Source organism: Ornithorhynchus anatinus, chromosome 1, assembly GCF_004115215.2.
Source record: "Ornithorhynchus anatinus isolate Pmale09 chromosome 1, mOrnAna1.pri.v4, whole genome shotgun sequence".
Lineage (NCBI taxonomy): Eukaryota > Metazoa > Chordata > Mammalia > Monotremata > Ornithorhynchidae > Ornithorhynchus > Ornithorhynchus anatinus.
The window spans coordinates 182925658-182945386 of NC_041728.1; the positions used below are offsets into that span (position 1 = coordinate 182925658).

A 19729-nucleotide genomic window follows, 5' to 3' on the forward strand; every position below is an offset into this window, starting at 1 on the left:
TTCCTAGGCCCCAACGGGCCGGCCCGCTCCCCCCCTGTCCGGTGATGATGGAGCGAGGGAGGAAAAGGGAGGGGAGGAGGGAGGAAAGCCATCGCTTGGGTGCCAGGATCGTTCCCTTCTGACTCATTGGCTTGACGCCTACTTGGGAAATGCCATTTTCTCCTCACGACGGAAGGGGAGGGTGGCCGGCTTCTACGAATCCAACACGAATCCCACGTAAGTGGCGGATAAATGAGGACGTAATGGGGACACCAGAAGGATGGATTCGGAGACTTTAGAAGCCTAATGATGAGGGTGTTTATCGATCACTTACTATGTGCCCAGCACTGTTCTAAGCGCTGGAATAACGGCTGTGTGGAGCGCTGACTATGGGCCAGCCACTGTACATAGAATAATTATAATGATGAGGGTATTTATCAAGCACTTACTAGGTGCCCAGCACTGTTCTAAGCGCTGAAATAACGGCTGTGTTAAACACTATGTGCCAGGCACTCTACATAGAATAATTATGATAATGAGGGTATTTATCAAGCACTTACTAGGTGCCCAGCACTGTTCTGAGCGCTGAAATAACGGCTGTGTTGAGCACTGACTATGTGCCAGGCGCCGTACATAGCATAATTATAATAATGAGGGTATTTATCGAGCACTTACTACGTGCCCAGCACTGTTCTAAGCGCTGGAATGATGGCATGTGTTAAGCGTTTACTACGTGCCCAGCACTGTTCTAAACGCTGGAATAATGGCTGCGTTAAGCACTTATTATGTGCCAGGCACTGTACATAGAATAATTATCATAATGAGGGTATTTATCAAGCACTTACTGTGTGCCAAGCACTGTTCTAAGCAATGGAATAATGGCATTTAAGCACTTATGCGCCCAGCACTGTTCTAAGCGCTGGAATAATGGCATGTGTTAAGCACTTACTCTGTGCCAGGCACTGTACATAGAATAACGATAATGATTATTCCAAGCAGGGCAGCGTCTTCCAGCGCTTAGTACAGGGCTTGGCACAGAGTAAGTGCTTAACAGATACCATTGTTCCAGCGCTTAGAACAGTGCTTGGCCCAGAGTAAGCGCTTAATAAATACCCTAATCATTATTATTATTCTATTTACAGCACCTGGCACATAGTAAGCGCTTGATAAATACCATAATCATCATTATTGTATCATCAGTATAGAGAAGCCGCGTGGTTCAGTGGAAAGAGCCCGGGCTTCGGAGTCAGAGGTCGTGGGTTCGAATCCCCGCTCTGCCACGTCAGCCGGGTGACCGTGGGCGAGCCACTTCACTTCTCTGGGCCTCAGTCCCCTCATCTGGAAAATGGGGATGAAGACTGGGAGCCTCGCGTGGGACGACCCGATGACCCCGTATCTCCCCCAGCGCTTAGAACAGTGCTCGGCACGTAGTAAGCGCTTCACAAATACCTACATTGTTATTATTATTATTATTATCATTATTATTCTATTTACAGTGCCTGGCACATAGTAAGTGCTTAACAGATGCCATTATTCCAGCGCTCAGAACAGTGTTTGGCACACAGTAAGTGCTTAGTAAATACCATCGTTATTATCATTATTTGCGTTGAATCTTCCCAAGTGCTCAGTAGAGTGCACCGTGCCCAGAGGGCGCTCAATAAATACCATCATTATTATTGCTGTCAGGAGTAACTGTGGCGTTTGTGAAGGACTCGCTAGGTGCCGAGCACTGTACTAAGCACTGGGGTCGATACAAGAGTGAAAAGAGCCCGGTGCTTGGCACACAGTAAGCGCTTAAGAAATTCCATCATTATTGACGTGTCTTCCAACTCTGTTTTACTGGACTCGCCCAAGCGCTCAGTACAGTGCTCGGCACACAGTAAGCACTCAGTAATTGCCATTGATTGATTGATTGATTGATTGGCTGAAGATTGTGTGTTCCCTGTGGGCAGGAAATGAATGGGTCTACCCCCCTCTGCTGTATTGGACTCTCTCAAGCGCTCAGTACAGTGCTCCGCAGAAAGTAAGCACCCAATAAGTACCACTGATTGCTTGCCTGATTGATTATTTATTGCCATCGTTCTCGTCCGCCCGTCTCCCCCGATCAGACCGTGAGCCCGTCAGAGGGCGGGGACCGTCTCGATCTGTTGCCGATCTGTCCGTTCCAAGCGCTTAGTCCAGTGCTCTGCACAGAGTAAGCGCTCGATAAATACTATTGAATGAATGAACAGCTGAAGTTTGCGTGTTCCCTGTGAGCAGGAAATGGATCTACCAACTCTGTGGTATTGGACTCTCCCAAGCGCTCAGTACAGCGCTCTGCACACGGTGGGCACTCAAGAAATACCACTGATTGCTTAATTGATCAATTGATTGCCATTTGTAAATTCCTTGTAGGGCATAAAATGGGCCTACCAACTCCGTTGTATTGGACTCTCCCAAGCGCTCAGTACAGTGCTCTGCACACAGTAAGCGCTTAGCAAATACAGACATTATTATGGATGATTGATGGATCGATGGATGGATTGATTGGCTGAAGTCTGTAAGTTCCCTGTGGGCAGGAAATAGGTCCACCAGCTCTGTTGTCGTGGACTCTCCCAAGCACTCAGTACAGTGCTCTGCACCCCGTGAGCACTCAATACATATCATTCATCGATTGATTGTTTGATCAATCGATTGATTGACATGCATAAGCACCTTGTGGGCCCTTGAGTTTGTGGCAAGAGCCCGGACCTGGGAGTCAGAGGTCGTAGGTTCGAATCCCGGCTCCGCCACTTGTCAGCTGGGTGACTTTGGGCAGGTCTATTCACTTCTCCGGGCCTCAGTGACCTCATCTGGAAAATAGGGTTGAAGGCCAGGAGCTCCTCGGGGGACAACCCGATAATAATGGGATAATAATGATAATGTTGGTATTTGTTAAGCGCTTACTATGTGCAGAGCACTGTTCTAAGCGCTGGCGTAGTTACAGGGTCATCGGGTTGTCCCACCATGAGGCTCCCAGGCTTCATCCCCATTTTCCGGATGAGCAAACTGAAGCCCAGAGAAGCGAAGCGACCTGCCCACGGTCACCCAGCTGACAAGGGGCAGGGCCGGAATTCGAACCCACGACCTCTGACTCCCAAGCCCGGGCTCTTTCCACGGAGCCACGCTGCTTCTCATCTACCCCCAGCGCTCAGAACGGTGCTTGGCACTTAGTAAGCGCTTCCCAAATACCGTCATTAGTATTATCATCATAAATGGGTCTACCAACCCGGTCGTATCGGCCTCTCCCAAGCGTTCAGTACGGTGCCCTGCCCACAGTAAGCGCTCACTAAATCCCCTAGATTGTAAGTGTGTCTCCGTTTCCCCACAGACCAGAACGGCCATCGACAAGCGGCCCGAGCTCGCGGAGGACACGAGCCCCGACCCCGTGTGTCAAACCGGCCTCCCCGGTACGTCCGCTTCTCTCCTCGCGTCCGTCGTTCTCTGTCCCCGAGGCGCTCGGCACAGTGCTCCGCACCCAGTGGGTGCTCGGTGAATGCCACCGATAGATCGATAATCCGGAAATGCCTCGAGAAGGGATCAGAAGGGTTGAGTCGATTAATCAATCGCCCGGTGGTACGGAAAGCAGCCCGGACCAGCTGAACGAGGCCGGGAGGCGGAGGACCCGGGTTCTAATCCCGGATCCTCCGCTTGTCGGCTGCGTGACCTCGGGCAAGCCACTCAACTTTCTCTGTGCCTCGGTTTCCTCATCTGTAATAGGGGGATTAAGGCTGCGAGCCCCAGGTAGGTCAGCGACCCGATGACCTTGTCTCTACCCGAGCGCCTAGTACAGTGCCATAACAAATACCACAATAAATTCAATTAAGGTATTCGTTGAGCACTTACTGTGTGCGGAGCACTGCGAGGAGAGGCAGTGTGATCCGGTGGGTAGAGCCCGGGCCCGGCGGTCGGAAGGACATGAGTTCTAATCCCGGCTCCGCCACGTGTCTGCTGCATGACCTTGGGCGAGTCACTTCACTTCTTTGGCCTTCAGTTACCTTATCTGGAAAATGGGGATTCAGAGTGTGAGCCCCTTGTGGGACAGGGACTTGCTTAACTCGTGTCTGCCCCAGCGCTTAGAACAGTGCTTGGCACATAGGAAGCATTTAACAGGTACCATAATTATTATTATTATTATTATTATTATTATTATGTGCTCGGGAGAGTCCAATACAGTAGAGAACAATACACTAGAATTGTCCTTGTGTCTCTAGACGTGAGAGGGAAGATTCGGTAATGATAATAATAATAATAAATAATAATAGCTGTGGTATTTGCTAGGCACTTACTATGTGCCAGGCACTGTACTAAGCACTGGAGTGGAGACAAGCAAACGGGGTTGGACGCGATCCCCGTCCCACAAGAGGCTCACGGTCTCAATCCCCATTTTCCAGATGAGGTCACTGAGGCACAGAGAAGTGAAGTGACTTGACCGCAGTCACCCAGCTGACAAATGCTCAGTGGAAAGAGCCCGGGCTTGGGAGTTAGAGGTCACGGGTTCGATTCCCGGCTCTGCCCCTCGTCAGCTGTGGGACCGTGGGCGGGTCACTTCACTTCTCTGGGCCTCAGTGACCTCACCTGGAAAATGGGGATTAACCGTGAGCCTCACGTGGGACGACCCGATGACCCTGTCTCCACCCCAGCGCTTAGAACGGTGCTCTGCACCTAGTAAGCGCTTAACGAATACCAACATTATGAGAAGCAGCGTGGCTCAGTGGAAAGAGCCCGGGCTTGGGAGTCAGAGTTCACGGGTTCGAATCCGGGCTCTGCCACTCGGCAGCTGAGTGACCGTGGGCGAGTCACTTCATCTCTCTGTGCCTCAGTGACCTCATCTGTAAAATAGGGATTAACTGTGAAGCTCGCGTGGGACGACCCGATGACCCCGTATCTCCCCCAGCGCTTAGAACGGTGCTCGGCACGTAGTAAGTGCTTAACAAATACCAACGTTATCATTATTAAGTGGCGGAGGTGGGATTCGAACCCACGACCTCTGACTCCCGGGCCCGGCCTCTCTCCACGGAGCCACGGAGTCGGTAGACACGTTCTCTGCCCACAGGGAACTTATCGAGCTGGACGGTGGAGGAGAAGGAGCAGGAGAGCTGGGCAGCTGACCGGAGGAGAGCCGGGATTGGGAGCCGGGAGGGAATGTTCTCGGGAAAGAGGGACACCGAGCTCAGACAGGGCTGTGGACCAGGTGGATTCTAGTACAGTGCTCTGCACGTAGTAAGCGCTCAGTAGATACTATTGACTTGATTGGGCGAGTCACTTCACTTCTCTGTGTCTCAGTGACCTCATCTGGAAAATGGGGATGAAGCCCGGGAGCCCCACGTGGGACGACCCGATTCCCCCGTGTCCCCCCCCAGCGCTTAGAACGGTGCTCGGCGCGTAGTGAGCGCTTCACAGATACCAACCTTATTATTATCGAGTGAGTTCTGGTAGCCCGTGGCCGGGGACGGAGCGGGCCGGGGCCGCCGCCGCCGGCCGGGAGGCCGCTCTCTGCCTCCTGAAGCCAGAAGAAGCAGCGTGGCTCAGCGGAAAGAGCCCGGGCCTGGGAGTCAGAGGTCATGAGTTCGAATCCCTGCTCTGCCACTCGTCAGCTGTGGGACCGTGGGCGAGTCACTTCACTTCTCTGGGCCTCAGTGACCTCACCTGGAAAATGGGGATTAACCCTGAGCCTCCCGTGGGACGACCCGATGACCCCGTTATCTCCCCCGGCGCTTAGAACAGGGCTCGGCACATAGTAAGCGCTTCACAGGTACCAACAAATTAAAGCCACGTGTGCCCAGACAGACGGGGAGGCCGAAGAGAAACCCGCGCCGGGCGCTGCCCACATCACACACGACGACACGACAAAAGGACGACACCTTTTGTGTCCCACTTGGGCCTCCCCCCGCCCCACCCGCGCCCTTAGAGGTGAACGACACCCTCCGCCGCGTCCGCTTCCAACCCGGAGGACGGGTCCGCGTGCGTTTCGTTCCTCGTTTCGCTCGGCAGGCTTTTTCCCTTTCCAAGACCCGGGTCGCACGCTCGGAGCGAACCGCCGCGATGAAGGCGATCCGTGCGGAAACCCCCTCGGGACGCACAATCTAATATTTCCATTAAGTCGGACGCGTCTGAATAAACCCGTTGACTTCAGGGATGCCGGAAAAGAAGAGAGAGGTTATGCGTGGGCTACAGAGAAATTGTCCAGCGTGGAACTGTGGAAGGAAATAAGTGAAACGGGGCAGGCCGGCCTTCGATCGATCCATCAATCAAACGAAAATAATTCATTCAGTAGTATTTATTGAGCACTTACTATGTGCGGAGCACTGTACTAAGCGCTTGGAATGGACAGATCGGTAACAGATAGAGACGGTCCCTGCCGTTTGACGGGCTTACGGTCTAATCACGGGCTTACAGTCTAATCGGCTATTAATAATAACAATGAAAATGATTGGGGTATTAGATTTAAGCAAATTGGGTCGGACCCGGTCCCTATCTGAAATAGGGCTCACAGAGAAGCGGCGTGGCTCGGTGGGAAGAGCCCGGACTCAGGAGTCACAGGTCGTGGGTTCTAATCCCGGCCCCGCCACCTGTCCGCTGTGTGACTTCGGGCGAGTCACTTCACTTCTCGGTGCCTCAGTTCCCTCGTCTGTAAAATGGGGATGAAGACTGTGAGCCCCACGTGGGACGACCCGATAACTCTGTATCTACCCAGTGCTTCAGAACAGTGCTCTGCCCATAGTAAGCGCCTAACAAATGCCAACATTATTATTATTATTTTACAGATGAGGGAACTGAGGCGCAGAGAAGTGAAGGGATTTGGCCAAGGTCACCAAGCAGACAAGTGGAGGCGCCACGATTAGAACCCATGACCTTCTGACTCCCGGGCTCTATCCACTACTTCACGCTGCTTCCTTTCCCTTGTATCTTTCCCAGTGCTTAGCACAGTCCCCGGCACGTAGTAAGTGCTTAACAAATACCAATATCGTTATTGTTATTACGTTATCATTTTTACGTGCGTCCTGTCGCCTCCGTCAAATTCTCAGTTCCTTGAGAGCGTGGACCTGATCTTCCCTTCCCACTGCCCACCCCAATAGCCCAAGAGGTGGTCTGCCTGGTTTCATTTCATTTTTTATGGGGGTTTTTTAAGCGCTTACTATGTGCCAGGCACTGTAATAATAATAATAATAATAATGTTGGTATTTGTTAAGCGCTAACTATGTGCAGAGCACCGTTCTAAGTGCTGGGGTAAATATAGGGTCATCGGGTTGTCCCACGTGAGGCTCCCGGTCTTCATCCCCATTTTACAGATGAGGTAACTGAGGCACAGAGAAGTGAAGTGACTTCCCCACAGTCACACAGCTGATAAGTGACAGAGCGGGGATTCGAACCCCTGACATCTGACTCCCAAACCCGGGCTCTTTCCACTGAGCTACGCTGCTTCATCCCCATTTTAAAGAGGAGGGAACCGAGGCCCAGAGAAGTGACTTATCCGAGGTCACACGGCAAGGACAAGTGGCAGAGGCAGCGTTAGAACCCAGGTCTTCCTGACTCCCAGGCCCGGGCTCTACCCACTAGGCCGCGCTGCTTCTCCTTTGCATGTCTGCCTGGATCCCGTCCTCCCCGTCCTGACCGTCGGCCTGCCTTCGAGACGTCTCTACTCGGACGTCCTTCCGTCACCTCAAACCTACCACGTCTGAACCGGAGCTCCTCGTCTTCCCCCCGACTCTCCCGTCACTGTAGACGGCGCCACCGTCCTTCCCGTCTCGAGAGCCCGTCACCTGGGCGTTTTCCCTGACTCCTCTCTCGCATTCAACCCACATCGTCAATCCATCGCAAAATCCAGCGGGTCCCACCTTCCCAGCCCGGCCCAAATCCCCCCTTTCCTCTCTGTCCAAACGGCTGCCACGTTCATCCAAGCCCTCATCCTCTCCCGCCTTGATGACCGGATGAGCCTCCCGGCCGACCTCCCTGCCTCCCGTCTCAACCCCACTCCGGTCCAGACTTTGCCCTCCTGCCGGGATCATTTCTCTACAGGCGCGTTCAGTCCACCTCGCCCCGCTCCTCAAGACCCTCCAGTGGCTGCCCCTCCAGCTCATCAAGCAAAAACTCGTCACCGTCGACTTTAAAGGCGTCCACGGGGTCTCCCCGTCCTCCCTCCCGCGGCCTCTCTCCTCCTCCTCCTCCTCCACCCTGGGCCGCACGCTCCGCTCCTCCCGTGCCGACCTCCTCCCTGCCCCGCCGCCTCCTCTATCTCGCCGCCGACCCCCCGGCCCACGTCCCGCCTCCGGCCTGGAACGTCCTCCCTCCTCACATCCCACAGACAGTTCCTCTTCCGCCCTTCCCAGCTTTAAGGAAAGCCCACCTCCTCCCGGAAGCCTTCCCCGACCGCTCCCTCCTCTCCTCCTCTCCCGCTCCCTTCCGCGTCGCCCCGACTCGCTCCCTTTCTTCATCCCGCCTCCCTCGGCCCCGCAGCCCTTCCGTCCGCCTCCCTCGTTTATTCATTTCTATTCATGTGCGTGTCCCCCTCTAGACTATCAGCTCGTTGCGGGCAGGAAATGTGCCTGTTTATCGTTCTGTCGTCCTCCCTCGAGCGCTCAGTACGGTGCTCTGCACACACAAATACGACTGAATGCGTGAATGAGAGTCAGCCCTTCGAGGCCAGGCTCTGGGCCTGCCGCGTGATTCACGTGCTCCTCGGTGTCCAGCAGCGTGGGAAGCGGCGCGGCTCAGTGGAAAGAGCCCGGGCTTGGGAGTCAGAGGTCTTGGATTCGAATCCAGCCCCTGCCACTTGGCAGCTGTGTGACTGTGGGCGAGTCACCTCACTTCTCGGTGCCTCGGCTACCTCATCTGTCAAATGGGAATTAAGACTGTGAGCCCCGCGTGGGACGACCCCATGACCCTGGGTCTCCCCCAGCGCTTCGAACGGTGCTCGGCACAGAGTAAGCGCTTAACAAATACCAACATTATTATCATTATTAGCACAGTGTGCGCCAAACACGCCGAACTCTCAGCTACCTGCGGGTGGGGGATGTGTCCGTTTATTGTCGCACTGTCCTCGCCCGAGCGCTCGGTCCAGTGCTCCGCACACAGCAAGCGCCCGATAAAGACGACCGACTGACCGTCTGACGGGAGGCGGAGCCCGATTTCTGGTTCCCGACTGGACTTCGAAACAACCTATCCCGGGGAGATTCTGCTTCTGGGATCTAAAACCCCCGAAACGTCGATCCGGGCTCGTGGATCATCCCCGTGTGCGACGAAGCCCGGCTCCTTGATGATTTATAATTGGATTTTAAACGCGACGATGGGAAATTCCGCCGGTTACGGGAATCCGCAGGGCCGCGGTCGGCCGGAGAGACCGAAGGTTTCAGATCCCTTTGTTCTCTCTGAAGAAACGTCCCTCGGAAGAACCGTCGGCGTCCAAAACGGGAGGGAGGAGGATCTTCAATTAGGACTCTTCGGATAGAGGCAGTTCCCCGCGGCTGCTATTTTAAGTGGAGTCACCCGAAGGGCCTGGCTAATCAAACCTGATTCGTTAAAACCCTTGTTTAATATTTATGCGCCTTTCAGCTCTCGGGGTTTAGGTGAGAAGGTGAAACTGGAGATTTTAGTAAAACAGCTAGAAAAGCGAAACTGGGTTTTCGATTGTTCCCTAACAACCCAGTTCTCTGGCTTATCCCACCCTCTCCCTCACCGCCACTTAGTGGAAAGGGCACGGGCTTGGGAGTCCGAGGTCATGAGTTCGGATCCCAGCTCTGCCCCTTGTCAGCTGTGTGACTGTGGGCGAGTCACTTCACTTCTCTGGGCCTCAGTTGCCTCATCTGGAAAGTGGGGATGAACCGTGAGCCTCACGTGGGACAACCTGATTACCCCGTATCTACCCCAGCGCTTAGAACGGTGCTCGGCACCTAGTAAGCGCTTAACAAATACCAACATTATTAGAGGACGTGGGTTTGAATGCCGACTCTGCTGCGTGTCTGCTGTGTGACCTCGGACAAGTCGCTTAACTTCTCTGTGCCTCAGTGACCTCATCTGTAAAATGGGGATTAAAACTGTGAGCCCCACCTGGGAAGACCTGATTCCCTTGTACCCACCCCAGCGCTTAGAACAGTGCTCGGCGCATAGTAAGCGCTTAATAAATACCATTATTATTATCATTTATTGATTTCTATTACTGTCCATCTCCCCCTCTAGACTGTAAGCTCACCGTGGGCGGGGAACGGGTCTACCAACTCTGTCGTATCGCATTTTCCCAGGCGCCGCCCTCACCTAATGCTGTCGATTGACCGATAAATAGCCGGCTATTTATTAAATAGTTACCGTGTGCAGAGCGTTGTACTAAGCGGTGGGAGAGGATCCATTCTGTGAGACAACTGGGTTTCATGCCAGGGGTGCCCAGTTCAGATACAGCACGGTGTAGTGGACAGAGCAGGGCCCGGGCGTCGGAAGGACCCGGATTCTAATCCCGGCTCCGCCACCCGTCTGCCGTGCGACCTTGGACAGGTCATTTGACTTCTCTGGGCCTCAGTTCCCTCATCTGGAAAATAATAATAATGTTAGTATTTGTTAAGCGCTTCCTATGTGCGGAGCACCGTTCTAAGCGCTGGGGGAGATACAGAGGAGTGTGAGACAGCGTCCAACCCGATTCGGACACAGAGTCGGTAGGCACTGTTCCCTGCTTACAATGAGTTTACAGTCTAGAGGAAAAGAGGACTATTACTAATAGTATTATTCATTTATTCATTCATTCAATCGTATTTATTGAGTGCTTCCTCTGGGCGGAGCCCTGTACTACTAATAATAACGTTGGTGTCTGTTAAGCGCTTACTGTGTGCCGAGCACTGTTCTAAGCGCTGGGGGAGGTACAGGGTCATCAGGTGGTCCCACGGGAGGCTCACAGTTAATCCCCATTTTACAGATGAGGAAACGGAGGCACAGAGAAATGAAGCGACTCGCCCACAGTCACCCGGCTGACAAGTGGCAGAGCCGGGATTCGAACCCATGAGCTCTGACTCCCAAGCCTGGGCTCTTTCCGCGGAGCACTTGGGAAAGTACAACGCAACCAAAAACAGTGAGATGCCCTGCCAGAATGAGCTCGCAGTCTAGAGGGGTGGAGACGGGCATCGGTGCCGATAAATCAAATGTCAGAGATGGACGTGAGCGGTGCGGGGCTGGGAGGGCGGGAGAGCAAAGGGGGTGAGTCAAGCTGACGCAGAAGGGAGGAATAATAGTAAAAATGATGGTATTTGGTAAGCATTTACTATGTGCCGGGCACTGTTCTAAGCGCTGGGGGAGATACAAGATATTTGGGTTGGACACGGTCCCTGTCCTACATAAGCCTCACAGTCTTAGGAAGGGACGAAGGGAGGGAAGATAGGGAAGGAGGAGGAAAAAAAGGGGGGAAAGAAAGGAGGGAAAGAAGAAGGGAAAGAAAGGAGGGAGGGAGGGAGGGAGGGAGGAAGAAGAGAGGGAGGGTAGGAGGAAGGAAGGAAGGAAGGAGGGTGGAAGGAAGGGAGAGAAGGAGGAAGGAAGGGAAAGAAGGAAGGAAGGAAAAGAAGGAAGGAAGGAGGGAAGGAGGGAGGGAGGGTGGGAGGAAGGGAAAGAAGGAAAAAAGGAAGGGAGAGAGGGAGGGAGAAAGGGGAAGAAGGAAGGAGGAAGAGGGAGGGAGAAAGGGGAAGGAAGGCAGGAAGGCAGGGAGGGAGAAAGGGGAAGGAGGGAAGGAAGGAAGGAAGGAAGGAAGGAAGGAAGGAAGGAAGGAAGGAAGGAAGGAAGGAAGGAAGGAAGGAAGGAAGGAAGGAAGGAAGGAAAAGAAGGAAAGAAGGAAGGAAGGGAGGAAGGGAGGAAGGGAGGAAGGGAGGAAGGGAGGAAGGGAGGAAGGGAGGAAGGGAGGAAGGGAGGATGGAGGGAGGGAGGGAAGGAAGGAAGGAAGGAAGGAAGGAAGGAAGGAAGGAAGGAAGGAAGGAAGGAAGGAAGGAAGGAAGGAAGGGAGGAAGGAAGGGAGGGAGGGAGGGAGGGAGGAAGGAAGGAAGGAAGGAAGGGAGGGAGGGAGGAAGGGAGGGAGGGAGGCAGGGAGGCAGGGAGGCAGGGAGGGGAAGAAGGAAGGAAGGAAGGAAGGAAGGAAGGAAGGAAGGAAGGAAGGAAGGAAGGAAGGAAGGAAGGGAGGAAGGAATGAAGGAAGGAAGGGAGGAAGGAAGGGAGGAAGGGAGGGAGGAAGGGAGGCAGGGAGGCAGGGAGGGGAAGAAGGAAGGAAGGAAGGAAGGAAGGAAGGAAGGAAGGAAGGAAGGAAGGAAGGAAGGAAGGAAGGAAGGAAGGAAGGAAGGAAGGCAGGGAGGCAGGGAGGCAGGGAGGCAGGAAGGCAGGAAGGCAGGGGGAGGGAGGGAGGGAGGAATTAAAGTGGCTTGCCCAAAGCCACACAGCTGACAAGTGGCAGACCCGAGATTGGAACCCCCGACCTCTGACTCCCAAACCCGGCCTCTTGCCACTGAGCCACCCTGCTTCCTTGGGAGAGGACAATATGCACTCATTCAATCATATTTATTGAGTGCTTCCTGGGTGCAGAGCACTGTACTAAGCGCTTGGGAGAGCCCAATACAACATTGAACAGATGCATTCGCTGCCCGCAACGAGCTTACGGTCTAGAGGCCGGGGAGACGGAAAAGAATAGAAATAGAGAAGGACCAAAGTAGTGTGGAGCCGGGAGGGGGGACGAAGAAAGGGAGCGAGTCGGGGCGACGCGGAAGGGAGCGGGAGGAGAGGAGAGGAGGGCGCGGTCGGGGAAGGCCTCTTGGAAATCAACAAGAGATGATAAACTATGAGAAGTGAAGTGACTTGTCCAAGGCCACACAGCAGGTAAGTGGCAGAGCCGGGATTAATAATAATGTTGGTATCTGTTAAGCGCTTACTATGTGCCGAGCACTGTTCTAAGCGCTGGGGTAGACAAAAGGGGAATCAGGTGGTCCCACGTGGGGCTCACAGTCTTAATCCCCATTTTACAGATGAGGGAACTGAGGCACCGAGAAGTTAAGTGACTCGCCCAAAGTCACACAGCTGACAAGTGGCCGAGCTGGGATTTGAACCCATGACCCCTGACTCCAAAGCCCGGGCTCTTTCCACTGAGCCACGCTGCTCCTCTAGAACCCAGATCCTCTGACTCTCAGCCCCTGCTCTTTCCTCTAGACCATCCAGCCTCTTTACCCCAGGCGGAAGCGGCGAGGTTTAAGAGGAGGTCGCGGGTGTGAATCGATTTGGGAATAATAATAATAATAATGTTGGTATTTGTTAAGCGCTTCCTCTGTGCAGAGCACTGTTCTAAGCGCGGGGGGAGATACGGGGTCATCGGGTGGTCCCACGTGAAGATAAGCAGCGTGGCCTCATGGATAGAGCCGGGGTCTGGGAGTCCGCAGGTTATGGGTTCTAATCCCGCCTCCGCCACTCGTCTGCTGAGTGACCTGGGGCAAGTCGCTCCGCCTCTCTGGGCCTCAGTTCCCTCATCTGTAAAATGGGGTTTAAGACGGTGAGCCCCACGTGGGACAGGGACTGTGTCAGTTTGCATAGAGCCATCCCAAGCCCTTAGTACAGTGTTCATTCATTCAAAAGTAGTCATCGAGCGCTTACTGTGGGCAGAGCACTGTACTAAGCGCTCGGAATGGACAATTGGGCAAAAGATAGAGACAATCACGGCCCAACAACGGGCTCTGGCCCACGGTACATGCTTAACCCATGCCATTATTATTATCATTAGAGATAAAAGTCGTCGGCAGGAGACGAATTTTAAAAACGAGCCCTCCGCTTTGAAAATTCTCTCCTTTCTCCTCGAACACCTCCCGCCCGGCCCAAGAAAAACCGTATTAAAAACGGTCTTCGAAGCCACGATCCCCAACTCCTTTTAGAGTTCAGAGATGCTTTTTTTTTTTCCCCCTCCATTTTTCACCAACTGCGAGAGTGTAATGGTGCCTTCAAGAAACTCAAGATAAAGACTGTGTCAGCGTTTCCATTATAAACTCCAACTTCCAGGGATTTCTGTCATCTGAAAAATAATTTGCTGGAGGGTGAAATCCGGCACGTGGAGGCTGAACGGAGGAGGGTCTTCCCGGACCCAATCTTCTGGTTCCGGAAGATCCCATCGCGGCCGCGGGAGTCGGCTCCGGAGTTTGGGCTTTTTGCTTTGATTATTATTATTTTTTTTTAAAGCTACGAAGAAAGAAACTTAATGGCAAACTAAACCCAATCGGGGGGAGACGTGGGAGTCTATGAATAACGATGATTTCTGTTGGTCTCACAAGGTAAAAATCGCCCTGCACTCCCAGCCTGGTTTCTCTCCCTGTAGATGAGACTCAATCATTCAATCGTATTTATTGAGCGCTTACTATGTGCGGGGCACTGTACTAAGCGCTTGGAATGGACAATTCGGCAACAGATAGAGACGGTCCCTGCCCAACGACGGGCTCAAAGTCTAATCGGGGGAGACGGACGGCAGAGCGAAACAAAAGCGAGGCCACGTCCTCGAGATAAATAGAATCAGTCAATCCATCAGGGGTATTTATTGAGCGCTTACTCTGTGCAGAGCACTGGACTAAGAGCTCGGGAGAGTAGCGAAGCGGAACGGCGTAGCGGATAGAGCCCGGGCCTGGGAGTCAGAAGGTCATGGGTTCTAATAATAATGTTGGTATTTGTTAAGCGCTTACTATGTGCAGAGCACCGTTCTAAGCGCTGGGGGAGATCCGGGGTCATCGGGTCGTCCCCCGTGAGGCTCACGGTTAATCCCCATTTGACAGATGAGGGAACTGAGGCCCAGAGAAGTGAAGTGACTTGCCCACAGCTGACAAGTGGCAGAGCCGGGAGTCGAACCCATGACCTCTGACTCCGAAGCCCAGGCTCTTTCCACTGAGCCATGCTGCTTTCCTATGTGCAGAGCACTGTTCTAAGCGCTGGGGGAGATACAGGGTGCTCAGGTTGTCCCACCTGGGGTTCACAGGCTTCATCCCCATTTGACAGATGAGGGAACCGAGGCCCAGAGAAGCGAAGCGACTCGCCCACAGTCACACAGCTGACAAGTGGCCGAGCCGGGAGTCGAACTCATGACCTCCGACTCCGAAGCCCGGGCTCTTTCCGCTGAGCCACGCTGCTTCCCTACGTGCAGAGCACTGTTCTAAGCGCTGGGGTAGGTACAGGGTGATCGGATTGTCCCACCTGGGGCTCACGGGCTTCATCCCCATTTTCCAGATGAGGGAACTGAGGCCCAAGGAAGAGAAGTGACTTGCCCAAGGTCACACAGCTGCCCAAACAGCAAACAGCTTGCCGGCCCGCAGGGAGCTTACTGTCTGCAGGAAGGAGGGCGGCCGCAATCCTCTGGACCATAATCTCTTTATGGACAGGGAATGTTTTATACTCAGCCAAGCGCTCAGTACAGCGTTCTGCACACAGTAAGCCCTCAGTCAATACCATTGATTGAATTACCGATTGTAGTCTGGGAACGAAGAACGAACGGACTGTGAGTTCGTTGTGGGTAGGGAAGGTCGTTGTTTATTGTTGTAGTTTCCCAAGCACTTAGTGCAGTGTCCTGCATGTAGTAAGTGCTTAATAAGTAAGAATAATAATAATGACGGCATTTGTCAAGCGCTTAATTATGTGCCAAGCACCGTTCTAAGCGCTGGGGGAGATACGAGGTCATCAGGTCGTCCCCCGTGGGGCTCCCAGTTTGCATCCCCATTTTACAGATGAGGTCACTGAGGCACAAAGAATAATCACGTTGATATTTGTGAAGCGCCTACTAGGTGCCGAGCCCTGTTCTAAGCGCTGGGGGAGATCCGGGGTCATCGGGTCGTCCCACGTGAGGCTCACAGTTAATCCCCATTTGACGGATGAGGTCACTGAGGCCCAGAGAAGTGAAGCGACTCGCCCAGAGTCATTCAGCCGACGAGCGGCGGAGGCGGGATTCGAACCCGTGACCTCCGACTCCCAAGCCCGGGCTCTTGCCACTGAGCCGCGCGGCTTCCCTAATAAATAGGAATGAGTGAAAGAACGAATGAACGAACAGGTCAGGGTTACTATAGCCCCCGTCAGTCGCTCCGTCTGTGGTATTAACAAGGTGCGGAGCACTGTGCTAAGCGTTGGGGAGAGCTCCCGGAGTTGGCCCCGCAACAGGGAAAGCGGCGTGGACAAGTGGAAAGAGCCCGGGCCCCGCGAGTCAGAGGACCTGGGTTTTAATCCCCGCTCCGCCACTCGTCTGCTGGGTGACCTTGAGCGGGTCGCTTCGCTTCGGTCAACGGTATTTGAGAAGCAGCGGGGCTCGGCGGCAGGAGCCCGGGCTTTGGAGTCAGAGGTCATGGGTTCGAATCCCGGCTCGGCCCCTTGTCAGCTGGGTGACTTTGGGCGAGTCGCTTCACTTCTCGGGGCCTCAGTTCCCTCATCTGTAAAATGGGGATGAAGACCGGGAGCCCCACGGGGGACGACCTGATTTCCCCCGTGTCTCCCCCAGCGCTTAGAACGGCGCTCGGCACGTAGTAAGCGCTTAACAGATACCAACATTGTTATTATTATTATGTATGGAGCGCCTCCGGTGCGTGAAGAACTGTACTAAGCGGGGGTGAGAGTCCAACGCCCCAGATTTGGTAGACTCGTTCCCTGCCCCCCGACGTGTTTACAGTTCCTGGGCCTCGGTTTCCCCCAATGGTGAAATGGGGCGATTTTTACCTTGTGAGACCAACAGGAGTCATCGCTATTCATAGACTCCCACGTCTCCCCCCGATTGGGATTAGATGTGACCTGCCATTAAGTTCCTTTCTTCGTAGCTTTAAAAAGTAATGATAATAATCAAAGCAAAAAGCCCAAACTCCGGAGCCGACTCCCGCGGCCGCGATGGGATCTTTCGGAAGCAGAAGATTGGGTCCGGGAAGACCCTCCTCCGTTCAGCCTCCACGTGCCGGATTTCACCCTCCAGCAAATTATGTGCTGTCAGCTGTGGGACTTCGGGCAAGTCACCTCACTTCTCTGGGCCTCAGTGACCTCATCCGTCAAATGGGGATGAAGACGGGGAGCCCCACGGGGGCAACCTGATTTCGTTGCCTCTACCTCAGTGCTTAACGCAGTAGGCGCCTAACAAATAGCAACGTTATCATTCTCCCACCGTCCCTCGCGCCGCACGTGCGGCCCTCCCTCCGGCCCGCGCCTTCACGCCCTTCTCCTCTGCCCCAGGGACCGGCGCCCAGACGAGGACCCTCGACAGCGGCATCGGCACCATCCCCGCGGCGGCCTCGGGCCCCCGGGCCCGGGGACGGACCCCCGGCTCGCCCGTCCGGCCCGGGACGCCGGAGCGGGAAGCGGCGGCCTCGTCCGAGGAGGGCCCGGCCGGACGTCCGGAGACCGTCGAGGCCCGGCCTCCGGCCGGCCCGGCCGGGGCCCCCGGGGGCCGCTGGACGGGGCTGCCGAAACCGGCCCCCTCAGGTGAGACCCTCCCCAACGACCCCGACCCCGCCACCGGACCGGGGGGTGGCGGGAAGGGGACCCCGGGGATCCGGCCCGGCCCCGCGGGACGGCACTTCGGTCCGAATCCATCATCCTAATAATAACGATGATGATGTTGGCATCCGTCAAGCGCTTCCTATGTGCCGAGCGCTGTTCTAAACGCCCGGGGGGATACGGGGTCATCGGGCTGTGAGCCCCCGCGAGGCTCACGGTCTTCCTCCCCTTTTTCCGGATGAGGTAACTGAGGCTCAGAGAGTGAAGTGACTTGCCCGGAGTCACACAGCGGACAGCCGGGATTAGAACCCACGACCTCGGACTCCCAAACCCGGCCTTTTGCCACTGAGCCATGCTATTTCTTCCTATTCATGTCCGAATCCCCCTCAAGACTGTCAGCTCCTTGTGGGAATGTGTCGGTTTGTTCTTACCCCTGCTCTCCCAAGCACTCAGTACAGTGCTTAGCACACAGTATGCGCTCAGTAGGTACGACTGAACGAGTGAGTGGACTAAGCCCTAGGGAGAGGACAATAGGACACATTCCCTGCCCACAGTGAGCTCAGTCCATCCGTCAGTGGTATTTATTGAGCGCTTACTGTGTGCAGAGCCTTCATTCATTCATTCACTGGTATCGATTGAGCGCTCACTGTGCGCAGAGCACCGTACTGAGCGCTTGGGAGGGACGAAAGAACAACAGAGCGGACGCATTCCCTGCCCACAACGAGCTGACGGTCGAGGAAGCCGTCGGCCCGAGGAATCGCTCACGTCTGAGGGGGCTCAGAGTGAGAAACAGGCGTTAAGCGGGGCGGCCTAGTGGCTAGAGCCCGGGCCCGGGAGTCAGAAGGGTCTGGGTTCTAATCCCGGCTCCGCCACTTGTCTGCTGGGTGACCTTGGGAAAGTCACTTCACTTCTCTGGGCCTCAGTTCCCTCATCAGGAAAACGGGGGTGAAGACGGTGAGCGCTTACCAAATGCCATCATCATGATTATGTCTACGACGATAGTCATCAAGATCCAGCGCTCGGAACAGTGCTTGGCACATAGGCGCTTATCAAATGCTATCATTATCATTATTCTTATGTCTATGATGATAGTCATGAAGATCCAGTGCTTAGAACAGTGCTTGGCACATAGGCGCTTATCAAATGCCATCATTATCATTCTTATGTCTATGGTGATAGTAATAAAATCCGGCGCTTAGAACAGTGCTTGGCACATAGTAAGCACTTAACAAATATTATCATTGTTATTATTCTTATGTCCATGATGATAGTCATCAAGATCCAGCGCTTAGAACAGTGCTTGGCACATAGTAATCGCTTAATAAGTACTATCATTATCATTATTCTTATGTCTATGATGACAGTAAAGAAGATCCAGCGCTTGGCGCATAGTAAGCGCTTAACAAATACTATTATTATCATTATTAGTATGTCTATGATGACAGTAATGAAACTCCAGCGCTTAGAACAGTGCTTGGCACATAGTAAGCGCTTAGCAAATACTACCATTAGCACTATTAGTACGTCTACGATGACTGTCCCGAAGATCCAGCGCTTAGCACATAGTAAGCATTTAACAAATACTATCATTATCACTATTAGAGAAGCAGCGTGGCTCAGTGGAAAGAGCCCCGGCTTTGGAGTCAGAGGTCATGGGTTCGAATCCCGGCTCGGCCGCTCGTCAGCTGTGTGACTGCGGGCGAGTCGCTTCACTTCTCTGGGCCTCGGTGACCTCATCTGGAAAATGGGATGAAGACCGTGAGCCCCCACGTGGGACAGCCCGATTCCCCTGTGTCTACCCCAGCGCTTAGAACAGTGCTCGGCACATAGTAAGCGCTTCACAGATACCGACATTATTAGTAGTAGTAGTAGTAGTACGTCTACGATGACAGTCACGAAGATCCAGCGCTTAGCCCACAGTAAGCGTTTAACAAATACTATCGTTATCATTTTTAGTACGTCTACGATGACAGTCCTGAAGATCCAGCGCTTAGCCCATAGTAAGCGCTGAACAAATACTATCGTTATCACTATTAGTACGTCTACGATGACAGTCACGAAGATCCAGCGCTTAGCCCATAGTAAGCGCTGAACAAATACTATCGTTATCACTATTACTACGTCTCCGATGACAGTCACGAAGATCCAGCGCTCAGAACAGGGCTTGGCACGTAGTAAGCGCTTAACGAGTATCATCGTTATTATTAGTAGTCATATTAGTATTATTATTTTCCTGATACCGATGAAATGACCAGAAACGTGTCTCCCTTGCGGCCCGGCAGAGCCCAGAGGG

The 19729-nt window shown here is 53.9% G+C and overlaps 1 protein-coding gene across 1 annotated transcript in view; it reads left to right on the forward strand.

The window, feature by feature from the left end:
* The window catches only part of LOC114811218 (collagen alpha-1(I) chain), a 194577-nt gene extending 177037 nt beyond the window's left edge, over positions 1-17540 (forward strand). The window contains exons 10-11 of the mRNA XM_029063231.2: positions 3329-3407; positions 17173-17540. Coding sequence (XP_028919064.2) covers positions 3329-3407; positions 17173-17540 — 447 coding nt within the window. The remainder of the gene's footprint in view (positions 1-3328; positions 3408-17172) is intronic.
* The last annotated feature ends 2189 nt before the right edge of the window (positions 17541-19729 follow it).